At 38.3% G+C, this 13,985-nt stretch overlaps 1 protein-coding gene across 1 annotated transcript in view; it reads right to left on the reverse strand.

The window, feature by feature from the left end:
• daam1b (dishevelled associated activator of morphogenesis 1b) overlaps positions 1–13,985 on the reverse strand; it is a 103,144-nt gene that overhangs the window by 53,473 nt on the left and 35,686 nt on the right. Inside the window, exon 3 of the mRNA XM_056481503.1 lies at positions 8,826–8,915. Within this exon, the coding sequence (XP_056337478.1) occupies positions 8,826–8,915 (90 nt within the window). The remainder of the gene's footprint in view (positions 1–8,825; positions 8,916–13,985) is intronic.

A 13,985-nucleotide genomic window follows, 5' to 3' on the forward strand; every position in this document is an offset into this window, starting at 1 on the left:
ACCAGCCAAGCTGTGAGACAGTGCATGGCACGCACTGTTTAGCCGTTCATGAAGGCTTATATACTGTATGTTTGTTTCCATGATCCAGAGTTTAAGGCATGGCTTTTCCTGCGATCCTGTTCAGGCCACTAATGCAGCCAACCTGTTTGCATGCAGCAAGCATTTTTGTCAGCAGAGCTGTATGAGAATTAAAGAATGGTGGAGTTTGTTACTATTCAGACACATTGCCTATATCCGTGCTGCTTTGTTCACACATGTTGAAAATCCTCCTGATTACCGGCATGGCTAAAGGTTGAAATAGATAGGAAAAGATATCTGCTGTCTGCATTCAGACCCAGGATTCAGGAGAAGAGAAGTCCTCCTCATTTATAGCATTTATATAAACATGATACTTCTTATAATGAGGGATGGGGTACGTCCCCCTCACTTTTAGAGACAGACCATTTAGAAAAAGTAAATTAATAACTTTATGAACTTTTGGATCTTATTCAGCTGTCCTACCCACTATTAAAATGTCCGCTACGCCCCTGGTCATATGTAATGTTTCAGTAACTTGTGTAAGCCGTATTACCCAAAGGAGGTTCAAGAGTTCACACTTGACTCATGACTCACGAAAGCTTGTTTGGCATGCTGTCCCAGGAGAGAGCGCTGAGCTCAAGGGATCCTCGAGTCCAGGGCTCCCTCCCTTTGCGGGGCGAGGGAAGATTGAGCTCAGGACGATCTCAAAACTCCCCCGCAGCTAAGGCCAAGGTGAACTTCCTGAGAGTGAGACATCTAGTAAAAAGACTTAGGTTTATTTGGTCTAAAATGTAGAGCGTATTTAGGCTTTGAGAGGAAACCAGGGAACCCGGGGGGAACCCACGCAGACAAAGGGAGAACGTGCCAGCTCCGCGCAGAAACGCCAAACGTTCCAGCAAGGAGCTAGACCCATTGGAATTCTTGCTGGTTGCTGGGCCACCGAGCCACCTATTCTGGATAAAGGTGGAAGAAGGGGAGGAGGGGGGTTTCTTCAAGATGAAGATTGTTGTAGAGAGAAAAAGAGGATATATATATAGGAACTAAGGATCCTTTGATTGGAGGATCGTGATTAGCTAATATGAGCCAGCTGGGTCAATCATGAGCGCATACTCCTCTCGAAATTAGTTTAATATATTAAACTTCACGAATGGAGACGTTTTTTCGAATGATGATGAATTGCTTATGCATTATATATATTTTAAATAAGATAAACACATTAAAATAAATGGGCGTCATGGTGGCGCAGTGGGTAGCACGAACGCCTCACAGCAAGAAGGTCACTGGTTCGAGCCCCGGTGCTTCCCAGTGTTAGGTTGCAGCTGGAAGAGCATCCACTGCGTAAAACATATGCTGGATAAGTTGGCAGTTCATTCCACTGTGGCGACCCCTGATTAATAAAGGGACTAAGCCGAAAAGAAAATTAATTAATGAAATTAAAATAAATAAGCAAACAATCTTACTAAATAATTAATAAATTATTTTGTTATTATTATTATTAATATTAATATTATTATTATTTATTTTATTGTTATTATTTCTGTCATTGTTATAATTAAACAACAGTTAAATTACAAAATTAACATTAAAGTAAGTTTTTCACTTTACTTTTACTTTAACATTAAACCATTCACACAAGGATGCATATGTTTTCAAAAGAGAGTACAAATATAACTCGTACAGCATGGAGAAGCATTTAAAACAACTTGAGCAGCTCCAAAACAATGAAAACACTCTTAACATGAGCTGTTTATGTGAAAAACATATCACATTCTCACAATTTATTTCAAGAAAGAAAAGTTTTGAGCCAACTGGCGAGCAACAGCATTTCATATAATTTGCAACACCAATTTTTACTGTCATTTTTGTGCTTAGAGTGCATTTTAGGCCTTCCATCTGCTTTTTACTGACACATGGAATGAAAAAGGCAATGAAAGAGAAGTTGAAGGCTACAACCCGCCAGTTTCCCAGGGTTGACAGACCCATCAAAAGCCCCCCAGTCCTTGCAGATAACATAATCTGCACCTGCAAATGGAGGCCTTCCTGTTTGCTTTGGACCAACCACTGCTTCCCTTATCCTTCCACCCTCCTCTCCCAGACCCAAGCCCTGGGGAAGAGCGCCAAGCCCCTGTTTTACTAGTCCCAGGACGGGCACTGTGCTGAGTCTGCAGAGCCACGGGCATCTCACGACAGACAAACTCTTCCTTAATCTCATCCATCCGCTCGCCGTCTTAAATCTTCTTCATTGGTTCCATGTGTTGAATCGTGGAGCTTGACCTCCTGATGCAAGTAGAGCGAAATTAAATGTGGCTGAAAGACACTTATCAAAACACAGAAACGGCATCCCGATCGGCTCTGATGCGCTTCCAAAAACTGGGATCAGGTCAGAAAGCAGGTCATTTACAAAACATTTACAAAAAATCCACTAAAACGAGTCAGTTTCTAGCGCCCTACTTCGCATCATGCCCTCTTTCAGCTTAGTGTCCCTTGACAATGAGTAAATGGGTCTGTAATTGGGACACAGCATATATGTGGCTATATGAGAAAAGATATCATGGCCAGACAGATGGTCGACCTGTAACCAATATCATCCTTTGAAGCATTATAACTCATGGATAAGGAAATCCCAGTGGGGTGCTTTCTTTTAATGCATTACAATACGGTATATCAAGCATGTGGAGATTCCTTTACCTTTAATGTGCTGAAGCTGAAATAATAATAAAAAAAATCTATATATCATATTTCTAGACAACCTCAGAGGTCATATAGAGTCCAGAATTTAGGTGATCCTTGTCCGATTAGCATGCACAGTATTTATTTTACATAATGCAATTAAATATGTATATACCAAATTTTCTGTCACCAAAAACTGCTGTGTCACACTGCCAAGCAATGTTCAGTGCTAGCTTCACTCTACATCCAGCCATAGACATTGGATGATGTGCAGTGGCATCAAACTGAATGTGCAAAAAACTCATTAATTTCTATGGCTTGTCCCATGCAAGGGTGTATTGTTACTGCAACGGCCAAAGCCAAAAGCAGCAGAGCAGAGCGTGAAAGTTCAAAATGCGAATATTCTGCTTATGTACATGCATACTTATCTATGCATGCGCTGCATATGATCACCAGAACTATACACTTGTCCTGCTGTCGCTGGTAAATTGATGCCTCTTGACTAGGCTCACATGGAATCTGCGCGCGCAGAATTCCGCAGATTTTCCACAGATTTCCGCAGAATTCGGCAGATTTTTAGCCCATCATTAATTCTGTTTATTTACTTGAGTAAATGTGTGTAAATCTATATTTATTCACTTTTCAAATTAATTTCAGTAATATTATTGACTAATATGAAAATGTTCATCTGATTTATGTACAATGCAGTTTGTACAGTAATATTTTATCTTTTAGTAGATATATTATTATATGAGAGACTTGCTTTGATTACCAAATAAACTGAATCTAATTGGATTTGCATTTTAAACATTAAATAAAAGCTAAAAAGATAATATTTTTTTATTTCACAAGTTAAGGTTTTAGTTTTGATACTCCCAAAATAAATTCGCAGAAATCCGCAGTTTTTATACCAAAATTCTCAGCAGAAATAGCAAAAAACGTCCGCAGATTCCGTCTGGCCCTACTCTTGACTCATTCACTTTCAATACAATTTTACTGGCAATAAAATGTGGTTACTATAATGGTTTGTGTTTATTTTGTAAATCAGTATAATTTAAGTTATTAAGTTTAATTGAGTCTTACAAAATGGCTTCATACTGTTTGATAAAATAATAAATAACTATTACAAATCACTTTCAGCTTTAGTTTTCAGGAAAGCGCATCTATAAGTTTCAGTTTTGTCCCTGAATTTTTATTTTGGTGCATCCCTAAACAGACTAATTTTACAAGTACCTTAACGTTAAACAGTTGAGTTTTACTATTCTTGTTTTTACAATTTTAGCTTAGCTCAACTTAAATCATTTAATCAGATTAAACCATTAGCATCTCGATTTTAAAAGAAAAAAATTAATAATTTACCAATTTAAAGCTTGACTAATCTGTAGTTACAATTAAAAGTTGCTATTTTCTAAGTCAATGTGGCTAAGAACTACACTCTCATTCCAGCGTAATAATCAAGGAACTTTGCAGCCACGGTTAATTTTAAGTGACAAAAACAATTGTAGCATTCCATTAAGAAAGGTTTTTCAGGACAGTCTGTAGATCTGAACCAGTGTTTGTAAAAATCAGACAAACCACTGAGTATGTTTGAAAAAAACTAATTTGTCTGAAAGCTCAAAACGGTGGGATACAATTTTTAGTGGGAAATGACAACTTAGGCAACGGGTTTCACTTTTAAATCGAGTAGGGCTTCATTCATTCATTCATTTTCCTTTCGGCTTAGTCCCTTTATTAATCAGGGGTCGCCACAGCGGAATGAACCGCCAACTTATCCAGCATATGTTCTGCTGCTTGATGTTGCAAACTGATATTTTCTTATTATATGAATAATCATGCAAACACTTGTTTTTAGAGCAGTAGTTGGACCATCTTCTGCGTATTATTATTCCTAGTCATTTCTCCCACAGGCAGCTAATCGGCACACTTCTGCATTGAAAAAAAGGTCAATTGTGCATGTCTTTGGACTTGTGGGGGAAATCGAAGCACCCGGAGGAAACCCATGCAAACACGAGGAGAACATGCAAACTCCACACATAAAGGCCAACTGGCACAGCCAGGGCTCGAACCAGCGACCTTCTTGCTGTGGGGTGATCGTGCTACCCACTGCGCCACCATGACACTCAAGTAGGGGTGTTAAAATTAATTGTTTCTTCAATGCACCAAGATGGAGATGCAAATAATTAGGTATCAGTTCAGTAATAATCATAACCGGTTATTAAGTACTGAAGTCATTTATCACAAAAGGGTTTCATGGTTGTAGCTTGCTATGGCGAGGGAGGAAACCGTGAGTCTGAGTTTGCTGGACAGTCTTTACCTGACAGGGAAGTACACCAGAACCCAGCTATGAATAAATGAACGCTGTAAACTCTCGGCGTGTTCGTGAGGTAATGTTTTATCTCCTCTCTCGGCTGATACAACTATAACGTTACTTGTGGATCCAGACATGAGCGTGTCTGCAGAGTTTTTTTCACTGCGCCGCCGTCTATGATGGATCAGCTCGTTGCCGCAGCCGTTTAACATCAGTGCCCTTGTCACTGTGCTTGCTGAACAGTGCCTGAGAACGTTAAAGCCAATCGCAGCGTTTTATTTTGAATGCGTGATCAATCACAAGCGTTTAAAAACTCGCTCAACAATGCTCAAAAAGCGAGCGGGATAATATTTACATTTGTTTATTTGCTATAAATGCTCATGTTGTTCTGTGCATGAGTGTTTGCTTGGAGCAGGTAAAATTAAAGGTACTGTACATATATCTGCCTGCTTGTATTAAAGGACAAAATGTTTTACAAATAATATATATGTAAATTAAACATTTTAATATGGCGACGCCGTGGCGCAGTAGGTTGTGCTGTCGCCTCACAGCAAGAAGGTCGCTGGTTTGAGCCTCGGCTGGGTCAGCTGGCATTTCTATGTGGAGTTTGCATGTTCTCCCTGCATTCACGTGGGTTTCCTCCGGGTGCTCCGGTTTCTCCCACAATCCAAAGACATGTGGTACAGGTGAATTGGGTAGGTTAAATTGTCCGTAGTGTATGAGTGTGTATGGGTGTTTCCCAGGGATGGGTTACAGCTGGAAGGGCATCTGCTGCGTAAAACATGTGCTGGATAAGTTGGCGGTTCATTCTGCTGTGGCGACCCCAGATTAATAAAGAGACTAAGCCGAAAAGAAAATGAATGAATGAACAAATTTTAATACAAAATTATTGTGTAGCTAATTAAATCTAAAAATTGTTTATGGAAAGCATTGTCAATGCACTGTGACCAAGATATCGAATTGAACTTAATTCATGAAAATCGTAACCGAACCGAACCATGAGACCAATGTAGGTTCACACCCCTAAAATCCAGTAAACAATAGCAGGTTTCAGGCACAGCTACTGCCTGGGTTTGATTGGGTCTTTACGCTTTAGTGCGAACATTTAACCAAGAACAAACAAAGCGCCATGAGTTTATAGACCTGTAGGACTTTGTCACCTCAGTGTGCTTTCTATCACCCTGACTGTATCGCTGTCACAGCTCTGCCAGGTAACCACTGACCACCCACACTGTCCTGAGATAACACATGGATTCACATCAGAAGAACACCTTGGCAGGACTAATGTTTGTGGCATCATGGAGGGTCTGATGTCATTAATGAACTCAGATCCACATTGGTGTTTCTCTGCACTCTGAGGATAAATAGTATGACTTGGCCTCGCCGTATCCTGCATTCCCAAACATGCAGCCAAGGCCAGTATAAATGAATAAGTGTGGTTTCATAAAACAGGATTTGCTTGTTAACAAAACATTACGGCAGAGGATACTGACAGGATAAAGCGGCGGGAAAGGCAGACCCATGTGTTGAACTTGCATTATGGCAAATGTGCAAAATTCAACATGGACCCAGTAAATTCCTTTGTTCCCATTGCAAAGCAATCATTTCTGAAACTTTTTGCTTGAAGTTGGTGAACTCTACATGTTGAAGGTTACTTTGTCAGTATGTCAAATTTGTCACTATATTCATTTGCTGATCACAGTTTTGTATTTTGATTTCTTTCATAACCAGATTTTATTCCCTAAAGAAACAAACATTTGTTGTATGTAATTAGTTAATGTTTTTACTAACACATACAAACAATGAACAAAACATTTAATAAAGTGTGTTTCTTAATGTTAGGATCAAAATACAGTAGTTCATTGTTAGTTCATGTTACCTCAGATTGCATTAACTACTGTTAACAAGTACAGCGGATGACAGCCGCTGGACGTGACCGAATTGAAGGACATTATTTGTGCTTGATATATACGGCTGGTATTACGATGTTCATCATGAAATCGATAAATGATTTCGCTGAACTTTTCCTGCAGTTAACGAGAGAAAACGTTTTCCTGCAACAAGTTTTTCGGCAGTGTGTGTTTTAGGTGTATTATGGTAGGGGAAGCCCTAACACATGTCCTGAGTGAGCTACATGTTAGATTCTTCAGTGAGTGAAATCTGAGAGAGAGAAAAAGTTAAGCAACCTTCTTTTGGATTAATCCCTAAAGATCAAAATAAAGAAGAAAAATTATATTATATATAAATATATATATATACATACACATGCGGTACAGGTAAATTGGGTAGGCTAAATTGTACGTAGTGTATGAGTGTGTATGGATGTTTCCCAGCGATGGGTTGCAGCTGGAAGGGCATCCGCTGTGTGAAACATGTGCTGGATAAGTTTCCCATTTAATCTGCTGTGGCGACCGCAGATTAATAAAGGGACTAAGCCGAAAAGAAAATTAATGAATGAATAAAATACTATATTTACATTAAACTACCAAATAATTTTTTCCTGTAAATGCACTTGGGCACATTTGCAGAACAAAGAGTGAATACATTTGAAAAAACAATTCAACTCTAACAAGAGCACAGCATCAGAATTAACTTTAAGGCATGTGCTTCGAGGTATGGTCCTGCTTCAGAAATAATTCCTCTACAGTCATCTTTTTATCAACCGGAGCGAGAGGTGGCAGTAACCTCGACCACCGTAAAACACGAAGAAGAAGAAGAATTCATCGGCCAGACACCGGCTTTACAGCTCTGTGAGTGACGGTAGCATCACTTAATGATCCGTGATCAGCAAATGTAGCTTGTGTTGAAGATACTGCGCTACTTGCTTAAAATAATAGTTTTGCTACTGAAAAGCTACTTCATTTAGAAAGTAGCGATTTTGCTGCCAAGCTACTGAGAAATGTAGTTAAGCTAGTAACGTCACTACTTCTAGTATTATAGTTCAACACTGGTTGAACTATAACAAATGCTGTTCAAGCACTGTTTATTGTTTGCTCATGTTAGTAAACACAATAATCACTACATGTCCCAAACTGTAAAGTGTTGCTAAAAATTAAAACAAAACATGAAACCAAGCAAAATTAAAAACAAAACATCAATCAAAACAAAACACAAAATGAATAAAACTAAAAATTCTAAAAATGGTTTGTTTAACAGTTTTAAATGAATACAGACGTGCATTAAAAACAAGAACAAAATAACAAAAGCAAGACAAAATTTAAAAAATAAAATCAAAACAAATGCAAAGATGAAAAATAGAAATAAATAAAACAACATGAAACTAAATTAAGTAAATAAATAAATAGATCAAAATGTTTTTATACATAAGTAAAGCAGAGCATTTCCCAAACAAAAAACACCTTCTCATATCCCTGAGGTGTGAATCACCATTTTTCAGATGTTGATAAAAGTAACGCCTAAAGAAACAGGCTGACTGAAACACCGCCAAGCTCTCCGCCCCCCCCCTGGTAAGAAAGCATCTGCTAAGATCATACCAAAGAGAAAGGCTCTTCAACTTGTCTTTAACACATCCAGTCATCCAAAATCACAGCTGACACTTAATTGATAAAGAAAAGACGAATGGAAACGTTTCATAGATTAGCTCGTTTTTTAAAAGCAGAGCAAGCAAAGATAAGAGGCATTAGCTCCAAACCCTGCGTCTTTCAGACAGAGCTGTGACTGTGTTAAGCACCTTGATATATGAGATGTTTAAGCGCCATTCTGACAGTATGACAGTGTAATCTGGTGCAATGAACTTTCAACTGAGGATGACAGGGTAAAACACACACACACACGCACACACATTGACCTAATGTTAAACAGGTCTAACCTTCTTCTTGCTGCAGTAAATCTGCCATTTCTTTTCTGCGGGTAAGGCAAACATGGCCTCTCTGTGCTTCTCTGTGAGGTCCAGCTCATCCTGAAATGAAATAAAAAGGGAGACAGAAAGAGGGGAAAAAGATTAGATATTTTTGAACCTGGACATGGCAAAAACAAACTGTAAATCCCTGGAGGCAGGGTCAATACCCAGCCACAAACCAAAGATAACAGCATGTGGAAACCACTGAATGTTTTTTTTTTTACTTTCTCTTCAGCCACAAATACTTCCTCCCATCCTCTAGCAGCGACGACATTGACAGAAAGAAAAGAAAATGTTGGCGATAGAAGACAGAGTGAGTGGTGATTTGCACTGCAGATACTATGGCTGGGGCAATAATAAATCAAAGTTGACTTAAACTTCACTTGATGTAAATTTGAAAAAAGCAAAGGATATGAATAAAAGTTACACCTAATATATTTCAGTTAATGAAAGCAGATGAGAATGCCATTTCTTGTTTTATAGTCAGATTAAATATACATTTGGGTAAGTAAGTGCTATTATATAGTGTTCAGTAATTCTTGATTATAAATGCATTTGAATTGAAAAATAATTAGGGCTACATTTGTAAAATTATAGGTATATAGTCCCAATAAACAATTTAACTATAGTTATTGCAATAGCAATATGAGCTCTATTTTAATGATGTAGGCTCAAAGTCTAAAGCACATAGCGCAAAAGCATTAAGGGTGTGTCTGAATACACTTTTGCTGTTTTAAGGATGGAAAAATACGCTTTGCACCCTGGCGCGTGGTCTAACAGGGTTGTGCTTATTCTCTTAATGAGTTATGGGTTTGTTTTGAGCATAACGTGCATTAAACCAATTAGGGTTGGGTTGATAGACGATGCCGTCGTCCATCATGATGGCCGATAGACATCACGATGCTCAGCCAGCATCGCGCTCCTCCGCCCTGCCCCCTTTCGCGAACCTGCTCGCAAAAAATACACACTTAAGCCCCGTTTACACTAATACATTTTAGTTTTAAAATGGCAGAATGAAAGATTGAAATGAGCCTCTAGAATGAAAACCATCCACGTCCACACTGGCATTTCTGAACAGCCCTCCATCCACACTATACGAGTACCACATGCTGAAAACGCACATCACGTTGCCACACACACACACACACACACACACACACACACACACACACACACACACACACACACACACACACATACTGTCATGCGCTCGTCTGAGCTCCAGCTTAGCGGATGCTTTGGGTAGTGCATGTCAGACAGTTTATCAAGGATGTACCGCTGGATCGCATCTCACTATAGTTGTTAAACTTAATATTTAATTCGTCTTGTCTCTATCTAACGACTCTTCTGTCTTTTCACTCTATCAGGTAACATGTCACAGCGTCAGTACACTGCTTCAATCTTTCACTTTCGTACTTAGTAATTTTAGCGAAAACCTCAGATACTTTTGGTTAGTTCCTGTTGGTTGTGCACCTTTTTTTACCAACAAAGTCTGTCGACGCCATTATAACGACACAGATCACTCTGCCTAATCATGCCAGAGTCCCATGGAAAAAGGGATTGACAGGTGGTAATTTGTGTGTAACTTATCTTTATTTATTTATGATTTGGCTATGGGTAAAACAGACCATGTGGGCCAGGTACGTGTAAAGGTAGGCTACAAATAATTAATTTGTTATGAATAAATAAATTATTCATGAATAATTAATTCACTGACACCTATGACGACAATGCCATCGTCCATGTTTTACATTAGACATTTTATAATCCCAAATTGGTCAACATCGCCCAACCCTAAAACCAATCAGAGTCTCATCTTCCATTTCCTTTAAGAGACAGTTGCATCACGCCATGGCACATTTGCTATTTACATGGCGAACTTTTTAAGTGGAAAAACTGAACGCTTTACTAGCGAGAAAACCGTTTAACAGACCATCTGCAGTGAAGATAAAGAATGAGGCTCCTCCATTCAGCCATACTTTTGTTGATAAGGAAACTGTTGTATGCACTCAACTGAAGAAATACATCAGCCTACATATTTAATTTTGTTTGTTAAGTACAAAGATTTGTTTCAAAACTATTTCTAAATTCAGTTCTAATTTCCAGCAAATAAATAATTGAACAATAATAACAAAGTGTGGTTAGAGTTATATCCAAACACACGTCCTATTCTTATGCCCCATATAGCGATGCATACGTCTCCAAAACCCAACAGGTGGACAAATCTAAACTTGTTTTTACTAAAACAAATAGAAATGTGCATATAATAAATAATACTGCTAATAAAAATAACATTATACAAAAGCAAACTGTCATGAATAAACTGAAAAAAAAGCCCCAAGATGATGCATGGAGGCAGTGGTTTTTATATTTATGTAGGAAATTAGTAATACTTTTTATTTAATACTTAATAAATGCTGTGTGTATTAAGCAATACACAAATATCTTTACATATGAAAAAAATTCAAGGATTAAAATTGTGTGTGTATTAAGCAATGTGTAAGCATTTGGACCTGTATAGGCACATAACTAAAGCGATCGGCGCTGGACTTTAGACCAGCTTTTACTTGGTCAATAGCGCAGTCTATTTCAGTTCCTGAAAATCGCAACGAGCCAACAATGCACCTTAATACACCTCCTTTATAGACCAGAAAACCTATGAGTCCACAAAGTGGTGCAAATGGATTTGCAATTTAAACAATGTGGCACAAAATGGGAAAATATGGGTTGCGCTGGTCTGAAAATAGCAACAAATCCGCCATACATGTCTTGCACCTCATTGTGGTGGGTGTTTTATATTCATTATTTTCTTAATATAAAATGCCTGTAAATGACACCTTAAATACTATATGTATATTTACTTTGGGAAAAAAATAATTATAGATATATGATTTATATATATAATTCAAACAAGACATGTTTTAAATCACATCTGCATTCCAATTTTACCATTTTAAAGCTTGAAAAATTCCTATTCTCTAATTCAATGCCAATGCAGATGAAGATCCAGTGGACAATAATTGTGCCTATTACTGGTTGTAAACACTGAACAACTGACGAATGAACAGCCAGTGGCTTTGGCAATGAAAGTCCTACATATATATACTTCTGCCACTTGTAATTTCCCTTTGTTTTGTGCTTGAAATGGCAGTACACCACAACAATCACTGTGTTGTGGTTGGTCCTTAGCAGTGGGTGTAGACTTTCACAAAGAAAGTCTTGGTTTGTTTGTTAGTGTGCTGCTCTCAACATGGGAGTCCCAAGCGCACTGATTTTTTCCACAGTGATTTCCCACTTGTGCAGTCACACAAACAAAATCATTCATACAATGCATATAGAACATAAATGAATTGACCTAAATACATAACTAAATCTGTGTATAATCATAAATTTTGTGACATGAGGGTTTTGTCCCTCATAATGGCCCTTTACAAAGCATTCTGTTGTTCTCTGGAGACAGTCATAAGACTCTATATTCATAGTGTACAGTACTCCAAAGAAGTGATGGACCTATATAAAATCATTTGCTAAAAAATCATATATAAACAGTTTAAAATAGGCTTAAAAGGGATAGTTCACCCAAAAATGAAAATTTAATCACTATTTATACTCTAAAAATGAGTTATTTTAACCTAATTCTTGATGTAAATTTTTTCAGTTAAATTAATAGGACCAAATTTAACCCAATGTTTAGGTTAGTCCATATTTTACCAAATTTCTGTTTAAATAACCCAGCATTTCTTACAGAGTACTCACCCTCAAGTGGTTCCAAACCTGAATTTCTTTATTCATACTTCAGAAGTTATTTTGAAGAAAGCTGAAAATCTATAACCATTGACTTCCATAGTGGAAAACAAATACTATGGAAGTCAATGGTTACAGGTTTCCAGCTTTTTCAAAATATATGTGTTCCAGAAGAAAGGAAGCTAAACATGTTTGGAACTAGAATGGGTGAGTAAATGATGATAAAATTTTTTATTTAATTTTAACTATCCCTTTAAAATGTAAAATTATGTAGTTAATTGTGAATAAGGCCGCTTAATAAGAACTATATGAGCAAACCTAATTTTCCTGGCCTCAAAAAATACATGATGCAGTGATGCTAGAGGCTACGGTCTTTAGTATCCTTGTTAGTGGTTCCTCCTCATGCCAAATCTAAAAATCTGGTTTAAATCCTAACAGGAGTGGGGTGACTAGAAAGGATGGGGTTATATTGGTGCCGTGACCCGGATAAGAGTGAGATTTGGGTTGTGCGGTTGAACATAGAGAAAGCTAGTAAGACCTACATGAGCAAACCTCACTTAGGGACGTAAGTGTTAAGGTGGCCAGCTAATTCAAGTTTTCCGTAAACCATTAGCCTATTTAGATCTAATGCACTTAACTCCCATGCCAGAAATGCCTGTTCGAATCTTGCTTGGAGCAGGGCGAAAACTGCAAGGGTTGCACTGGTTCCACTACTTGGGTTGGAGGGAGGATTAGTGGGTGTGGGTGTAAAGGTGATCTAGTACACAGCTGTCAAACTCAGTTCCTGGGGGACCGTAGCTTTGCACAGTTTAGTTCCAACTCGAATTAAACACAACTGATCAAACTAATTGAGTTCTTTGGGCTTGTTTGAAACCTACAGGTAAGTGTGTTGAAGCAGGGTTGGAACTAAACTGTGCAGGACAGCGACCCTCCAGGAACTGAATTTGACACCACTGATCTAGTAGATGCTTGAGCCTCTAGACCTTGTGAGTGTCCCTGACTCATATGTTGTAAATGACAGCTCAAATCTTGCTCGGATTGGTACTAGTAGAAGTGGAGGTGTTAAATTGGTGCCATGACCCGGATGGGAGTGAGTGCAAAGCAGGTCAGCTAGTATTAGCTGTGCAGTTAAATCTCACTCCTCTGGAATTAAAAGGTGTACTCAAGGGTATGGCTTTAGCATCCTTTTCACTTCACGCTCCTTTCCTGCCAGAAATGCCTTTTCAAAACCTGCTTGGTGCTTGGGGCTTGGAGAGTGGAACTAAAGGAGTTACACTGGTGCCATGACCTGGATGGGAGTGAGCTTTAGCAGGGAGTGTACTAGAGACAATCAAGTGAGATCTGTGCTATCTATGCACAAGCAATTGATGCTAGAGATAGCAGTCT

The sequence above is a fragment of the Danio aesculapii genome, chromosome 20, assembly GCF_903798145.1.
Source record: "Danio aesculapii chromosome 20, fDanAes4.1, whole genome shotgun sequence".
Lineage (NCBI taxonomy): Eukaryota > Metazoa > Chordata > Actinopteri > Cypriniformes > Danionidae > Danio > Danio aesculapii.